Source organism: Cheilinus undulatus, linkage group 17 (genome assembly GCF_018320785.1).
Source record: "Cheilinus undulatus linkage group 17, ASM1832078v1, whole genome shotgun sequence".
In the NCBI taxonomy this organism is placed as follows: Eukaryota; Metazoa; Chordata; class Actinopteri; order Labriformes; family Labridae; genus Cheilinus; species Cheilinus undulatus.
Genome location: NC_054881.1, coordinates 19,776,201 through 19,794,495, shown reverse-complemented (window position 1 = coordinate 19,794,495; position 18,295 = coordinate 19,776,201). Strand labels below are relative to the sequence as shown.

General features: G+C 37.7%; 1 protein-coding gene across 1 annotated transcript in view; it reads right to left on the bottom strand.

The window, feature by feature from the left end:
- The window catches only part of LOC121525257 (collagen alpha-1(XI) chain-like), a 108,025-nt gene that overhangs the window by 5,142 nt on the left and 84,588 nt on the right, over nt 1-18,295 (bottom strand). Inside the window, exons 14-31 of the mRNA XM_041811141.1 lie at nt 15,284-15,391; nt 15,140-15,193; nt 12,005-12,058; nt 11,761-11,805; nt 11,138-11,191; nt 8,616-8,660; nt 8,476-8,529; nt 8,071-8,115; nt 7,908-7,961; nt 7,745-7,789; nt 7,527-7,580; nt 5,784-5,828; nt 5,645-5,698; nt 5,300-5,407; nt 4,537-4,607; nt 2,449-2,465; nt 2,213-2,257; nt 1,846-1,891 (exon numbers count right to left, since the gene is read on the bottom strand). Of these exons, the coding sequence (XP_041667075.1) occupies nt 1,846-1,891; nt 2,213-2,257; nt 2,449-2,465; nt 4,537-4,607; nt 5,300-5,407; nt 5,645-5,698; nt 5,784-5,828; nt 7,527-7,580; nt 7,745-7,789; nt 7,908-7,961; nt 8,071-8,115; nt 8,476-8,529; nt 8,616-8,660; nt 11,138-11,191; nt 11,761-11,805; nt 12,005-12,058; nt 15,140-15,193; nt 15,284-15,391 (998 nt within the window). The remainder of the gene's footprint in view (nt 1-1,845; nt 1,892-2,212; nt 2,258-2,448; nt 2,466-4,536; nt 4,608-5,299; nt 5,408-5,644; nt 5,699-5,783; nt 5,829-7,526; nt 7,581-7,744; nt 7,790-7,907; nt 7,962-8,070; nt 8,116-8,475; nt 8,530-8,615; nt 8,661-11,137; nt 11,192-11,760; nt 11,806-12,004; nt 12,059-15,139; nt 15,194-15,283; nt 15,392-18,295) is intronic.

The window sequence follows — 18,295 nt, the reverse complement described above, 5'->3', positions numbered from 1 at the left end:
AAATGTTGACAACTGGTGTGAGCAGGATTTATTAAAACAGTAGGGGAAACTACATGCCACTTCATCTTACATAAATTTGCAAAGGATACATGTACTAAATATGGAAGCCTTTTCTTAGAGTTGAAAAGATCTAACAAAGTGTACTTAAACATGGTAACCGTTGCGTCTGAGAGTTAATAAACAGTTTAAGACAGATAAAGAATTAAGCTTACTTTCTACTTGCTTTAACTTCATATTAGGAAAACAGGCAACAGATTTTATCAGCCTTTAAAGCTGAACTTTGGCAAGAAAACCAAGAAATGCACTCTCCAAATATCATATAGGTCTTCATAAATCTGATATAGACTTCTTTTTCATTTGTTCAGCACTTTTCTTTAGGAAAAAACACACTGAAACAGCAGTGGAGACTTTGAGCCACCAAATTAAGACTACAAACGCTAAGGCATCCTATCCATTACCTCTGACTTCCTATTTTAATGTAATCATTATTGTTTTATAATCACACAATTCTTACAGTCATCTTCACAGTTAAATGTTAGAATTTTATGCTATAAAATGCTGATAGGGCAAAACACAGCATAAACCATGCAGCACATACTATAAAGCTTAACACAGCATGTAGTTATACAGCGCCTCAGAGAGGTCCTGCATTGTGCAACATTGCCTCCTGCTGCCTGAGTAAGTTATTGCTACAAACACAAGGAGCTCAGGACATTAAAGGAAATGTTCAAGTAAACTCCAGCACTCTGTCTCAATTGCAGACATACAGTGTGTATATATATTTGTATTTATGGCAATAATTCCTTGATAACAAAGGTATGTTTGCAAGTTACAAGTGTGCAGGAGTTTATTTATGTCTTTTACAAAAAAATATATTATTTGATATGTTATTATTAATTTTTTATCTCACAATCAGGTATTTAAATATTGCTTGTTTGCACCTCTGTATGATTGCATCTACTATTTGTTTTGCTTTTATCAATATCATGACGCACCTTGTAACTTGCATTGAAAAGTGCAAAAAAAAACAAAAAAAAAAACCAACAACAATTATTTAACTATTATTCTTTACTTTAAAAAGTCTGAGGAAATTACCATCTTAGCAGCCTGTAAAGTCTATTTTTTAAAGGACACCCTGAATAGTAGGACACACAGTAGGTCCATAATAGGACCATATCACATTAATATCAGTCTCTTTTATATTTTTGATGTCCAAAGTAAAACATTAGATTTGTACAAGCCATGGTTGTGCAATGCATTTTGGGTAGTGATGTCAGTAGTTTAGATTGTACTCAGGTTAGAGTTATCAAGGCTTTAGGACTGGGGCTACATTAAAAATGATATGGGAAGAAGGAAATGAAACCATTTGATATCACTACCCAGAGTGCATTGCACAATCATGGCAGCCTAAACGTAAATTTTTTTTCAAATTCTTTCTGTTTCAAATAACTAAATCATCTATTGTGTTGTTTTCTCTATTTTGTACAGTATGATTCTTTGTTTTAAATGGATGTCCAGATAGGTTTGTTAGCTGCCTTGTGTGTTTCTTATAGATTATCATGAGCTTAAGCAAAAGATGATTAAACAGATGTTAGGCTTTAAATGCTGTGGTGTGTGACTGTGGTTTGTGCTGTCTCTGAACAAAAACGCTGCAAAAAGGTAAAAATACCCCAAGAAAGAGCAAATATTAGGACAGCCACACAGTTCTTGAAGAAAAATACTGTATATACAGAGTAATGCTAGTAGAGTAAGTGGAGAAAAGAGGAGGACACATAGAGAAGCACCCACACATGGCAGTAACAGTTGAAAGGATTGTAATATGATAGAGAATGGGAACCTGTGTACCAGGCTTTCCTTCTGGTCCCTCTGGTCCAGGAGGCCCTGTCAAACCCTGGGAAAGGTCAAACAAAACACAAACACGTACATTATTTAGACTATTCCTACAGTTTAAAAATATACATAAATAATTGAATAAATGCACAAATGTACATTTTGAGATTAAGGCATCAAGTGTTGAAATCTAAATGAATGTAACTACTCCTAAGGTTTCACTTCGTTATAGTAATCAATTCAATGAATAAATGTATTTAATACAGTATCAAATCACAAAAATGTAATCTCATAGCAGGGAGAGAAGGTTGAGGTCTTTGATTGTAAGAAAAAGTACAATATGGTAACAGTCTCATAGGCTTTAGAATAAGAGTAACTTTACCGATGGACCTGGTTGTCCAGGGTTGCCTCGCTTTCCTGTTCGACCCTTTATAAAAAAACATGAAAGAAAACCACATTAATAACTTCAAGAGAACAAAGAAAGCAACTAAATTGAGTCTCTCAAGCCAGATGTCACAGCAAAATGGATGAATAAACAAAATTTACTAGCTTTACTTTGGCAAAATATTTCCAATTCTGTGGGGTAAATACCATCTATTATTTAAATGTATTTCATACCTTGCTTCCTCTGGGTCCTTGTTTGCCGTTACGTCCATCTGGGCCCCTATTGCCCTTCAAAGAGGTTCAGATGTCAGAAACTGTGGCTGAGCATCAACATTCATTCAAAATATGACATTATTTGTGATTTTTTTGTATGTTGTCCTGAACTGTAGTATTTAAATTTGTGTTATCATATTTGAATCTGAAAAAGTATAGTTCAGTCAGGAACACTCTCATCATAAATTTAACCATTCTATTGCAAAATGGATATACAGTTTTACTTGGTGGAGAAGGCTCTGCTCAAAAGATGCTTCCTGGGTAGGTCAATGCTTTGCCTTTCCATTTTCGATGAGCTGGGAGGCAGTAACTGGTATCAGCTCATCGAGGATGGGCGTATGACTGCAGTGTACTGCATGAACTAACGCTAAGCTTAATTTCTTGATGTTTCTGTATGACTTCATGACAAATTTTGAGACATTCTACAACAGCTAAAACTGCCTGTTATACTTATTAAAAGGTCTTTAGATTTTGGGTCATAGTCTTTAAATTCATCAAAACATATAAATAGTATTTCAAAAAGACTGAATCATTAAGCCTATCTATTGGACCGAGCGTCACTCCTACATACCAATTCCCTGAGGGATGGCTTGTGTAAATGACCAGACCTAAAACAAATCATTCATTCATTCATTGTGATATTAAATAGAAGTCTTCAACGCATGAATACTCAATCATGTGCCATGAACAGAATTAAATAATTCTAATAAAATAATTCATCATCCATACCTTTTTAAAAGTCTCCTTTACCTTTACATTTGTGTGTTAATGTGGTAGAATATTCTGGCTTATATGGTTCAAGTGTTTTTATAAAGTAATTGTTTCATGTATTTCTTAAAACGCCTTCTGCTGACTGAATCTGCAATTAGAGGAGCAAAAATTTAATGTCTGTGTTGGCTGAATTAGGAGTTCAGTAACTGTCAAGTCTGTTGTAGTCTGCTCCCAAAGTAGCACTGCACTTCTACATTAAGTGTACTTTTGACCCTCAAAGACTAGGAGAAGTCAACAAGATTGGTACGTCTGGGAATTTGGATTCAGCTTCACACTCACAACACTCTGGTACGTTTAACTGACCGTAAGAGTCTCTGTGAGGCTTTTTAGAAAAATGTAATGACTTTATTTGAAGGCTAATAACAAGTACAGACCCAGAGTTTAGGTATGCTAAGAAATATAACCCTCATGTGTTGTTGCTAATAATCATGCAAAGTTGGTAAACAGCTTGTTAGCCTCCTTTCTTAAACCCTCAAAACAATTAATATTCAAAACAGAGGCCCTAGAGCCAGAAAAAGCAATTATTCTATATTCCTGTGGGGGATTAAGAACCATGGACAACATTTGTCCTTTTGTCTAAAAGGCCGAGGGAAATATTACAATTTAAGCACACAGTTATATTTAAACAGCTAAATTTAAGTTAGGGGATGAATTAGGATAAAATGTTTACTGCAAGAGATATCTTCTCTCTGACTTTGGCTGACTGCTTAGCCCTATCATTTAGCCATACCCCTGCCTTTTTGCATGTTCATATCTGGAGGTAGGGTGTTCCAAGTATTTTATATTTCATGTGGAATCACACAGAACAGACGCCAACATTGATACACTGATATAATAAAAATTAAACAAAGCATGAAAATTTGATCCTGTGGTATATTTCTATTTGTAAAATCAGACTTTTACCATAACTCCTGAAATTTGTTCTAAAGCTGCAGTACAACTAAATCTTGCCCTTAGCTACCACCCGATTCTCCTCAAATGACTCTGATTGGTCCAGACCTTTCTCAGACCTGGTACAACTGCTTCAGACTGGAGCTTTGCAAGGATCTGCCTGAAGACAGACATGGATTACGGCCAATCCATCGGCTTTGCAAGGTCACTTGCAGGCAGGAATGCTCAGTATTCCAAATAAATGCTTCCTTTTCTTATTTGTAGATGAGCAAACAGTTCCAACAAAATCATCCCCCAGTCCAAGTAAAAATTTTTCCACATAGATTTGTTAATTCTCTACAAATATCTAACCAAGAAATGACTAAATTTTCAGGACAAGCTCATAACAGGTGATAATGATTGGCTTTCTGGGAGCCACAGTTCCTCCAGAAGGTGGAGGTGCCTGAATGATGAGGTTTCTGAACAGGTGTGATAAAATATCAAACGAAACTCAACAAAGCCAAATGCCCTCAAAGAAGATAAGGCTGTTTTTCCCACTGAAATTTACAATATTTTTCCAAAGTGTCTTTCGAGAAAGGTACATTTGTTTCCCTTTCCAATTTTTGGGGTTCTATATGGATAAGAGTGTCCCAAGACTTGATGGGGGGAGGGACAAGATGGATGCTCTAGTTAGGAAAGAAGTGTGCAGATGTAATTAGTTTCTTAATAATAAGATTTGATAATTATGACAAGCTTTAATTAATTTTTAATGTTTCAGAATAAGTTATAAAATTTGGAATAACATCTGAAGTCATCTGACATTTTTTAGTGCAACACACAAAACATTACTGACCTTTAACCCGCGACCACCCTGTTTTCCCGGAGGACCTGTTTCTCCATTTGTGCCCTGAATGAAGAAATATAAAAACTAGTCAACCTTCACTCCATTTCACCCTTAGCAGGCAGTTTCTCTTCCCAGTTTAAAAGAGCATGTAATACAATATCATACTGTGAATGCTCTGCTACACTGTAGATTTAATATGTAGTGGTGAATCTTACTTTTCTTATGGCTTGTGTAAATCAACTTAATGCAATAACATAAACCTATGTTACTTTTATAGCTATTTGAAGAAAGAAGTCAGTGAGACTACTGTAGCAGTGTTCATTGTACCTCTGTGCCTTTGGAGCCAGGTTGACCTGTAGTGCCTGGGAAACCTGGGAAGCCTGTAGGTCCCCTCTCTCCCTGAGGACCCCTAATACCTGCTGCTCCCTGGAAACCCTGAAATAAAAAAAACAGAAACATTTACTCTACATGAAATGGGAGGGGTCTCTTTAAATCATAGAGTTAAAGACACATGAGTTAAAAGGGACACAATTTTAAGAAACATGCTTTTTCACTTTCTCAGAGTCTTTTTTTAACACTTTGCTTTTGTTAAATAGCATGCAGAAGCCCCCTGACATCAAACAAATTGTTTGCATATTCAGTGTTATAAAACAGAAAGTTGCTTTCTCTTACTTTGTTGCCTTTAGGTCCCGGATCCCCTTTGTCCCCATCTGGTCCCCTGAAACCCTGGAAAGAACTTCATGGTCAAATTAATTCTCAAAGCATTAAGATTTACAGAAAATATGTTCTGAAACCCATCAAAAGCACCTACCATTAACCCAGGGAAGCCCCCAGGGCCCTGATCCCCAGCTGGGCCCTTAAATGGATCATAAATGGGGAAAATGGTTCAATTGCTGAAGGACCAATCAGCATATTTAGAAACAGATTACTTTCAAAGTAAAGAAAGAGAAAAGAAAACATTTGATTTCTACATTATTAAAAAATAAACAAAGAAGTGCTTTTTCAGAAATTAAAAAACGTTGAATGAGTTTAAATACACAACAAGTACAACGAAACAGTTGCTATACTTCCTGGATAGGGCAACATACAACTAGAAAGCTCACTTTGCACAGAGTCTCTCTGTCGGCTTGTCTGGGGCTTTAACAAATGCCACCTGCTGCATGTGTTCATATTGTTTTTTCTTGAGCCCAGTGCCGCAGTGATTCAACTAATAATGGCTTAAACCCTTGGTTTCCTAACCTGGGGTTTGGGAATCCCTTAAGGGGGCACCAGAGATCTCAAGGTGGGCAAAAACTCATTACAATCATGATAAAACACTTTCAAATAGTGTCCTTGGGTAAGATCCTGTATGTTTAGGGCTTTTTGTAGGGGGGGTCAAGGTCAAGATCAAAAAAGTTGGGAACCACTGGCTTAAACAACTGTTTAATGGTGTGTTTTAACTCATGACACTCCTGTTTAAGTCCCTGATGAGTCAAAGAAGGCTGTGGCAGTCAGAGAAACAACTGTGAATTCTGTATCTGCGTAAAGTTATCGGTGTGACTGCCAAATACAAGTTAAATCAGAGATAAACACTGCTTACATCAAGTTCTTCACAATAAAAGTCCTAGTTTTTATTATTCTCATAAGCTTTTATTACGAGTGCCCACATCAGGACATGTGCTCAAGCTAGAAGCAGCTTAAAACACCTCAGCACAGCAGAAACAACACTTACAACTACAGGTGCAGTTAGAAAAAAGTCAGCACTGAGTGACTTACAAATCATTTTTCTGCGATCATTTACTCAGACATGTGTTCAGTATGCCATCACCAGCTTGTTTTGCAAGGAGAAAGGGACTGTAACAACTGAATATGCATATAAATGTGTTATCTCTTGTTAGTTTTGTAATAGGCTGTGTGTCATAACAAAGCTAGTTCCCAAATCAAAGGCTTTATTTCATAGGGTGACATTGCCACAGTAAATAAACAATAAAATGCAGTTGGAGCCAAATTTTACATGTCAAAGATTCCAACATAAAGAGGTTTACAAAGCACACATATTGAAGCACAAAGAAATAAACCCTCAATTAAAGGTAAACCAGTATTTTTAGGCTCAGATAGCAATCTAAATGAGTCAAAATCTTAAGAAAATGATGGATAATGACTTATCACAGGAAAAATAGATAATTTATAAAGTATTGAAGTATGCTGCTAGGGGTTTTGTTAAAAATAGATACTAATACTACTCAGTTAAACTGCCTGTTTAACATAAAAGACTACAATAAATCAAACCACTCCCTGGTCCACTGAGATACTACAGCCAGTAGATGGCACTGTCAGGCTACTGCACACACTCAGTAAACAGAGAGCCAATAAATATCAATGAGATGAAAGTATTTACAGTCTGTCAGTAACATAAAGCTGCTGTGGTGACAAAAAGATCAGTCAAACTGCAGAAAAGTGGGACTGAATCCCACCATCACAACTGCTCCAACAAACATCTAAACTGTCTATAAAATGTGTATGACTGCAGTGTGATGATGTAAAACTCTAGAGAATACGTTCATGTGCCACTCACCATGGGTCCCTCAAAGCCGGGTTCCCCACGGGCACCCATGGGCCCTACAGGTCCCTGATAAGGAAAAAAGAAGCATCACAGAACGTAAAACAAGGATAAAATACACAATTCTCTATTAGATAATAAAAGGAATTGTTCATTATCTGCATGTTGATACAGTTTGTATGACATTGTACATGAAAAACCTTTAAGTACAATGTAAGGGAAAAAAACCTTACAGGATCTCCTTTAGATCCAGCTGCACCGATTAGTCCTGGATGTCCCTGCAAAGATGCAATAAATGACTTTAACACGGAGCATATTACCACTTAAAAATGAATGAAGCATCACTCCAAACAGTCACAACTCTCCAGTAACGCACTGGCCTTGAAATGTACTCACTTGGGGTCCTCGGAGGCCTGGTGGGCCCATCTGTCCCTCTAAACCTGGAGGCCCCTGGTCAAAAAAAGGAAAAGGAACAAAATTTAATGCCAAACACACTGTCTAAACATTTCAGAAAGTTGAATAACTGCAGCATATAAAAGCAAACAATATGTAAACATACCTGTGGGCCTTTGGGACCGACTCTACCAGTAGGACCCATGTCACCCTGAAAGAAACAATAAACCATTTAAACACAGGAGATGTAACCTGCGGAGCAAGTTTGGAAACTCAGTTTGATATTTACTTAACTTTCAAGACAAAGTCAGTAAATAATATTGCTTTATTTTTACTAGAGCTTACACTTCTATGGCTATGCAATAAAAATAAGTGCACTATAAGCCCATATTCTGCCAATTTACCAATCCTAAAACATCACACAAGGAAAGAAGCCTTTTATTATTCAAATATCTTCTGACATCTAACAGTATAGAGATGGTTTGGGTAGTTAAAAAAAAAAAAGTAAACAAACACCACCTTGACATTACAAAACATTTTCAATGAAAATTTTTTGTGGTTAAAATCTTACCCTCGAGCCATTAACTCCTTGGGCACCAACTCCTCCTGTGAAACCTGCTGCACCCTGTGAAACACAAAAGAAACATGCAAACATTAATTAGCAGCATTAACAGACCTATATTTAGTCATTTATATCATCGGTCTGCTTACCGGTGGCCCGGGTGGACCTGGAGGGCCATCCAATCCTCTCTCCCCCTGGTGACAACAAGTTCATGATAGCAAAAATGATCACACTCTCTTACAAAAACAATCTATATAAGAACATTTAACAGCGGAATGTCTTCCAGAAAATCTGCCATCAATTGTTTAGCTCTTATTTAGCCCTTTAACTGTTTTGAGGTTTGTATGACAGCCAAACAGCGGGTGTAAAGTAGGCCATTCTTAACCATCAGTCACATCACTGAGACAGTTGATGCAACTGCAAAAATGTTTTACAAACCACTTTTTTTACAATGTGCCCTATAAACAATATAAATAAAAGCTGCATTCACTTTTTATGGCTGAGCCACAAAGAGAAACCAAGCTCAACAGTGTAGAATGAGAATGTAACTTAACTAAAGGAGTTCATTTATCATATACAACAAATTTCAGCAGCCATGAATGCTGTGGGGAAATAATTATTTTGATTTTTTTTACTTTTAAAAAAAATGCATAGTTTGTCAACTATGTCTCCAGCAGATTTTCAGTCAAAACAATAACAAAATGTGACCAGAAGAGCTGCTCTGCTCAGCTCTAACTGTCTCTGCAGCTTCCCAATCTAAACTGAGAACTGTTCGGTTAAAAATGAACTCCATGCATTGTGTTTACTAAACAGTGAACCAATATCAGTTTCTGTGATGATTTTCACATAATGGGTAGAAAGTTAAAAGTAGCCCTCCTGCTGCAAGCTACTCGCAAAGCATTCAGTGATTGCTGTGGTATGAAACAAGAAATGTACTTTTAACAATGTTTCTCCCTGATTATGAGAATTTCATTCATTAAAACGTTAGTTTACTGTTTCTGGAGTGCAGGTTTAATTGAATAGAGTCCTCAATTTTAAACCAAGAAGTAAGCTGCAGATGTGGGTGCACTGTGCAGCAGGCCTGGTCTCTGCTCACACCTGGAGACAGGTGAGCTTGGCTGATTGATCTTGCTACCTATTTAAGAGGATAATCATGGCCCATCACAAGTAAGAAACCAAATACATGAATAAGATGCAGCAACAGAAAGGCAGCTTCTGATATCAATCCCCTCTGCATTATGTAGCAGTCTTTCACATCACACCAAGTTGTGCTTATCACAGTGGCTCTGTCATGACAGCCACCATAACATGTAATGTCCTGTTACAATAAGAATAAGAACTACTCTGGTTTTGTAAACTGTTTGAAATATTCAAGACAGTCTAGCAGCAGCCCATTCATCCCCTCTGACAACACTTTATCTGAGACACTGTATATCACAAAAATATACCCTAAAACTTTCAAAATAAAATCAGATTAAACTTCCTTTATAGGATTAAGTTAAAGGTTAAGGCAAACGTTAGGATACAAAAAGTTCTACTTTAAGAACCTGGCCCGCAAAACCTGATACAAAATGTTTATTAAAGCAGAGTAAACAATCTGCTTACAGGAAAAAAGCTCGTCCACCATGAAAACATTCTAATGTAGCCAGCATAGCTTACAAAGTCCCATCAGCTGCGTAAACTACATAGATGGCATAGCTACGTAGCTAACAGACTTAGAAATAAGCTCATAAAGCAGCTATGTCAGATACATATCTGTGTTATCTGTGTAGCTACATAGATGGCATAGCTATGTAACTAACAGACCTAAAAATAAGCTCATAGAGCAGCTATGTAAGATACATATCTGCGTTGTCTGTGTAGCTAAGTCAGCTTTAGCTGTGTTTGCAAAAGCTCACTTTGTGAAAGCTAACTTAGCTATAGGTAATGGAGCTACATAGCAAATGTAGCTAAAGCTAAGCTCACAAAGCAGCTACATAAACTATGGAGGTATGTTATCTGTGTAGCTATATCAATATTAGCAATGTTTGCTTAAGCTCACATTGCTGAAGCTAACTTAGCATTGGCTGATGTAGTAATGCTAATCTTTAGCTTTAGCTTGAGTCAGCCATCGTTCGTTTCATTACTTCTAAAACGGATCAATGAATAATTTAATCCCGGATCAGATCTCTGATCTTTATTCTCAGGTTTATTTATGAAATGTATATTAGTCTGTAATGTTTACAAAGTGGTTATTTCATGAATGTAACTGTCAGACTTTGTTCATGAATGTTGCAGGATTTTCTTTAAAAATCTAAAATTGAAAATACGCTTTCCTTTCTGAGATATATGTTGTCTCAGATGAACAGTCTTTGAGAGGGGCCATCAGAAATGTATGGTCTGCAGCCAGACCCCTCCTGAAATATTTAAGGCAATTTGAGAGCTAAACAAATAATACACATGTATTTAAACACAGGAGAAGTCATTCAAACTAATATAGGCATTTCATTGAATAGCTTCTACATATCATGGCTCTAAGTGTTAAATAATACAAATTAATAGACAGCCAGTATAAGGATGGAAAAATGATTCTAAAATCAATAAAACATATTCAGTTGCAGTAACGCCTGACAACTTTACTTGCAGGGATTTAAGAGCATCTTGTCTATTCAAAAGAGTTGACAGTACTCACGACAGGCCCGATAGGCCCCTCTGGCCCGTCGCCACCTCGTACCCCCTGAGGCCCCTGCAGGGAAGATTGAAGCTTTTAATGCCGACTTGAAAACAAGATATCATTAAACACAGAACAATGTTGTTTGCATAGAGAAGATTATACAAGACAACTTTCCACTGTCTGTGCTTAGACTACAAGGCAGAGAGTCTTATTTCACACCAATTTAGAAAACCTATGATGCAAGCAAAGAGACAATGAAACTCAGTTCCTTCCTGCTGAAAACTCAAGTTCAAGGAGGGGCTGGATTAAAGATTTAAAATGATTCAAAGGCCAGTTGTTGATATATTCATTTAATTTCAGACCATGTTAAAGAATACAAATTTAATGACACTACGACACCTGTTACTGCCATTCTTTTAATTATACAAGGATCATGTTGTGTGCAGGCAACTTGTCCAGCAGATTGTGAATGTCATTTTCCTAATAAATAACAAAATAAAGCCACAAATTACAAAAAAGTGTTCCTGGCTTCTGTCCCAAAAACATTTCTAAGGGTTATAATATAATGTAAAGTCACTTCAACAATTCCTTATTAGTTGTATTTATAAAAAGAAACAAAACAAGGAGGTTTTAAGACTCACTGGGGCTCCAACAGGACCAGGTCGGCCAGGTAAACCTTTAGAGCCCTAGAAAAGAAAATTTGTTTAAAAAGTCACAGGTCAACATAATCTAAATTTTTCATTACAGCTGAAATCAACATGGTCTGTCTGCAATGTTCCTAATTCTCTGCGCTACACTGTGTCAAAGGCTGAGAAGCTCTTTGCAAAGAAAATTCCTATTGTTAATATTGAGAACAGCCGGTTAATATATTACTTAAGTGTGTACCTTCTCACCAGGTTCACCCATACTTCCTCTTGGACCCTTGAGGCCAACAAGACCCTGAATATGTAAACAGACAAAACATCAGCAGTGTAAAGTGTGAGTTGTGTTTTTTTGATCATCACTCTGTCAGCATCACAACAGCAGCAGGTGTCTGCACAGCACAAGGTCGAGATATAGTTAGAAACATCCTAGAACATGAAGAATTTGGCAGAAGAGACATTTATAGGTTGTTTGCAGTCATGTGATTCTTATGACGCACTAAAGTTGGATGGGAGGCGGGAAATGATAAATGCGGTTCAGGAAAATGTGGTAATAGAGAAAAATTACCAACTGTAACTCAGTTTGGCTTTACAAAGCTACTAAACTGGTACCAAATAAAGTGCTTCTTTGCAGCGAAAAAGACCAGCCCTTTTTATTGTGCTGGGCCAAATGAACTGCATTGATAAAAACATCATTGATTTCCCATTGCAAGACTGGATGGATATCAGCTGTGGAAAACAAGCAAAAACAGTGTTTATAAACTGACTGCTTGGTGGCAATGGACCACATGTGAGAGCTGTCTGACTCCACTCCTCCAGATTTTACATGAAGGCTTTTAATTCATGGCCGACTCTGTTTCTCAATGGGCTTTTGAAACTTTAGACCTTAATGTGTTTTCACTTTCTTGACTTAAACACAGCTCAAATTTGTTTTTATTTTTCCCCTAGTTTGACCGGTTGGCACAGGTGGAAACAGCACAAAACTTAGGCATTATAATATGCAGTTCTTTGCTGTAATATGGCATCATCTGCAAACAACATATTGCACCCAGATGGTAAAAAAATATTGTGAGGCATAGAAAACAATTTAGGGAGGCAGTATTCATGAACTTCAATTGCATACAGTAGTTGGGGTGGGAATTGCAGTGCGTCTTATGAAAAGATGGGATACCTTATGATACATGATGCTTTTTGTTTGATTCTTGATGATTAAGGCGTATAGCTCACAAAAAAAAATTCTTATTGTGATGATTTTGACTCCTTTGCAAATTGGATATGAACTGTTGTATTTAAAGGAATGATATTTTTTATATAATTCTCATATTTAGTAATAAAAACATACAAAAATAAAGAAAATAGGACTTGTTTTGTACGATATTAATCTAATTTGCGATTAATTGCCCAGCCCTAGTCGCCAGTCAATCACAGGGCTGACATATAGAGACAGACAACCAGGCACGCTCACATTCACACCTACGGCCAATTTTAGAGTCACCAATTAACCTAACAAGCATGTTTTTGGTGGTGGGAGGAAGCCGGAGAGAACCCACACATGCACAAGGAGAACATGCAAACTCCACACAGAAAGGCTCTGACAGGGAAGTGAACCAGGTACCTTCTTGCTGTGAAGCAACAGCGCTAACCCTTGCGCCACCATGCAGCCCACAAACAAAAAAAAAGAAAAAAAAAAAAGTCCACTCTCTCAAAATATTAGATCACAGAATCACCAGTCCATAAAATATTTATGATACAGAAATGTTGACCTTCGGAAAAACTGCGCTCATTCATGCAGTAAATTGGTTGGAGCTCCTTTTGCACAAATTACTGCATTAGTGCAATGTGGCATGATGCCAATCAGTCTGTGGCACTGCTGGGTTGTTATGAAGTCCAGGTTGCTCTGGTAGCAGCCTTCTGCTCATCTGTATTTTTGAGTCTGGTGTCTCTCATCTTTCCCTTGACATTTCCCCACAGATTCTCCATGGGGTTTAGGTCAGACCAGTTGGCTGGCAAATCAAACACAGTATACCATGGTCAGCAAACCAGTTTCTGGTAGTTTTGGCTTCACTGTAGGCAGGTGCCAAGTCCGGATGGAAAAGAAAACCAGCATATCTATAAAGCTTCTCACAGGATGGAAGAATGAAGTGCTCTAAAATCTCCTGGTAGATGGCTGACGACGTTGACTCTAAGCCTGATAAAGCACAATGGACCAACATCAGTAGATGACATGGCACCCCAAACCGTCACTGTGAAAATTTTACACCTTGGATTCTGTGCTTTTCTAGTTTTCCTCCAGACACTGGGACGTTGATCTCTAAATGAAGTTTCAAATTTGATTTTTATCTGAAACAGGATTTTGGACCACTGAGCAGCAGTCCATTTCTTCCCCTTCGTCCTGTTCAGATGGTGATGACATTGTCTGTGTTTCAGGAGTGGTTCAACACTAGGAATACAACACTTGTAGACCATTTCTTGGATACATCTGTGTGTGATTGCTCTTGATTCACTGACTCCAGCCACAGTAAGCTCTTTGTAAAGTTTCCCTAAGTTTTTGAATCTGCTTTGTTTGACAATCCTATGATGGCTGGGCTCATCCCTACTGTTTTTGCATCTTTTTTTCCCAAACTTTTCCCTCCCAGTCAACTTTCCATGAAGATGTTTTGATACACTCTGAGAACAGCCTGCCCTTTCCGGAGACCTTTTGTGGCTTACCTTCCTTGTAAAGGGTGTCAGTGGTTGTATTCTTGTCAATAGTCAAGTCAGCAGTTTTCCACATGATTGCAGTTGTGTCAACTGAACCAAAATAAGAGAATGAAAGCTCAGGAAACCTTTGCAAACTGGACTTTTTTCACAATATTCTAATATTTTGAGATACCGGATTTTTTATCTTTGTGAGCTACAAGCCGAAATCATCAAGATTAAAACAATAAAAGTCTTGAAATAATTCACTTTGTCTGATATGAATCTAGAATTTTACAGAAGTTTTGAGAGAAAATGAACTTTTACATGATATTCCATATTTAAATAGACGGGTATATCACAATACATCAGTTCTGAGTTGGGTTATATATTGCGAGACAAAATCCCATATCTCTCAACTTCTCTTTACTACTGTCCAACTTTAGCCTGTTGTCAATTAACATCCGCCTAGGTCACCCTCCGACATGTCTTGAGTGTCGCTATGACATATTGAAGTCATGACATTTGACATGGGTAAAATTAGCTGGGGAAATCTTTATATAGCTTTGTATTTTTGATCAAAATATATTGACAAGAATCGTATTACATAAGTCAGTAGATGCTGTACATGACACACCCCTACACAGTATTGTAGATAGTCCTTGGTAGTAATTCTTGAATGTAAATGGACTCTATAACTCACCTCATCCCCTTTTTCACCTTTGGTTCCCCGCTCTCCTCTGTATCCCCATGGGCCCTGATGTCAAACAAAGACATGATGGGAAATCTTGAGTATAAGAACCAGAAATCCCAGGCTGCAATGCCTTTATATAAGAGAAAGGCCCACCTGTGATCCAGGAGCACCAGCTGACCCTGGCTCTCCATCTTCACCATTTTCCCCATCTCTCCCTGGGGCCCCAGGTCGTCCAGGAGGGCCCTGCTGACCCCGTTCACCCTACCAGACAAAACAAATCATTTCCTACTGTTGCTGCTGACTGCATTTTTTATCAGCTTAGGAGAAGTTTTGACAACTTTCCAGATTATCTAAAGGAAACATGCACAAAACTGACACAGTAAACCTAAAGAAATCAAACAAACTAGCATCACAGTGAGTGAAATCAAAGTAATCTACAGATGTGGTGAGCTTCACATTGTAGGACTTCATCAGTTGTTCATTAGTTTGTTCTGTGAAGACACTGACCCTCTCCACATCTCAACACAGCCATTCATCACACAGACAGGGAATCACCTGAATAACAACAAAATGTCAGAAAGACTGCAAGGCTGCAATTACTCTTCCTAAAATCAGGATGAAAATGTGTATATATCAACAAAGAATGACTAAACCATATGTGTTCACAGTGCTAAATGTTGTATTTAAAACAGTGAAGGATAAATGAACAGCATAGGATTTATACATATAAATAAAGAGGCAGTAAGTTCCTGTTGCCAGGAGGTTGGAAAAAAATAGTTCAGTGTCTCAGATATAAGAGGAGGGTGAAAGCCTAAAAATACTGAGATGTGTCCATCCTGATAAATGCAACTTTGTTAGAAGGAACAACTCATTTATTTAGCAGGGCAGGTATGTGTCTGTGTCAGGTATATAATCTGCTGGACATGAGTGCCAGGGAGTTTATTTGCATAAGACTGAGCCATTCACTCCCCCTTGACAAGATCTGAACCATCATAGTCTAGCAGGCAACAACTTTTGAGTTTCTAAAGGGACTGGGTGTTGCTAACCTGACACGCCAGATAGATGTTTCACACATCTATCTGGGAAACCTCCCATAGACTGTTTGGGAAAGGGCAGAGCCTTTGAAAAAACCTCAAAGGGTGGTTGCATCAACATTTCGTCTGTCACATCTTTACGGGGCAATCAGAGCAACAAAACATGCAACCTTGAAGGTGTGCGCCGCTACGAGGAGTAAACTCCATTGAGAACGGCATAGCATGAACCATGGCGACTGTAGACATGTCAGTACAAAACTTCTGTCATTCTGAAAAGAAAACAACTCAATGCTGTTCTTTGTTCTTCTTTTAACAAAGAAATGTCGTCAAGTTCTGATAAAACTGATGCTACAGCAGCATTCACACTAATCTCTTCCAGCCTCTTGTTGCTGCTTGCTTGCATCACAACTCCGCCCCTGCCGCAAAGTACTGTCTCTTACTCCTGATTGGTCCTGTCACTTTCTCACAGGGCCCAGTCTGGTCAGATGGAAGTTTTGCAAGATGGCTTCACCAGGGAGAAACATAGAAATGGGCAAATCTATTTACTTTGAAGGTTAGGGTGTTGCTCATTCTGATCTGAAATCTGGCAACAAAATGTTAGTTGACCATGATATGCAGCCTTTGAGAGTCAAAGTGATAGACTTTGGCTTTGCCTCAGAACCCTCAAAGATAAGGGAAGGTGCACATAAACAGACCAGGCAGTATCAATCATCAGTAACCATTCTGGGCCTGCTTTATAGCGTTGCTTACAACCTATGGCATCCACTGTGTTAAGACATATCCTGTAACAATTATGTAACTTAAAGTTTCTCTGTCTTTGAAAACTTTAGGAAATATATGAGATGATACACAGTAAGACCTTGATTAAAACAGATAAGATACGAACGGTCACTTTTTAAATCAATTTAGATAGTTCAGTGCAAAAAAAAAATGTACCCAGTGTGTCTTTAAAAGACTTTTTCCTGCTAAAGTGATTTATCAACTTTCAAAACTTTTTAAGACCCCACAGACACCCGGTTCATCAAAAAGGGGCCCTTTGGATTTAATGTGAATAAACCTAAAGCTTATATTCATGTAGGTTATTCAACAGACATAAAGAGTGGATCTATATTCTCTACCACACAGGATTTATCTAACCAAAGGCTGTTGTCCAGACGACTTGAAGGTTTCCAACTAACTAACCACACTGTTTGAACCTCCTGTACAATACCCAGCTGAGACCTCACACTACATATGTCATCAGCTTCACACTTTCTATATGGTCACAGTGGACTGCCAGGACGCATGTTTATGTATTTTAAGATGGTTTCTGACATGGATGTAACACAGTGGATTTCACCTTCACCATTTAAGGCTGTTCACCCAAACAAATGAAGTCAAAGGGTTTTAAATCTGATGGGACTCTGCACTAAATCACAACATGTATGAGAATGAGAAACTTATGAAATAACACAAAATAATCCACTATGCCTCAGTGTAATCAAATTTGGAGGAAAATATGGAACTTCTTAATTTTGCAATGAATACAATTTCAGCGCTTATTCTCTCAGAATGAGAAGGGTTACATCATAGGGAGGTTCATGTGCAGAGGGTTTCCAAACACCCACTCCCTTTAACCACACTGAGTCTGCTCCACCGGCTCTGTTACACTTCATTTGACTTAACACTCTACTATTAAACTGGAAAACTGGAACCAACGGTGGGTCTGTTCTTAGAAAATGTCTGATAGCAGGCCAATCGTAATTCAGTCCAAAAGAAATTAATATAAACTTGATACTTACTCCAGTAACTCTAAATATGTTAGGATTTAAATTAAACATGTTTAAATTAAACATGACAATATCTACAGTGTTTTCAGCTGATGTAACGGTGCTGCTATAAAAATGTGACCTACTTATTCATAACTAAAGGCATCATTAAACTTCAGTAAAGAGCTTAGATTTAGACTACATCAATTAAGGAGGCTGTTTCAGTTTCAGTTGATGCTGAGAAGTCTTTCTATGATGACAAATCTTTCTTAAATTAACTAACATAGCAATAACATGTTAATATGTGTGATTTTCCACTGTGAATAATCTCTGTTGAAATGCAAATCATTACTGAGTTTAGTTGACTGGTCTTCAGTCAAGAA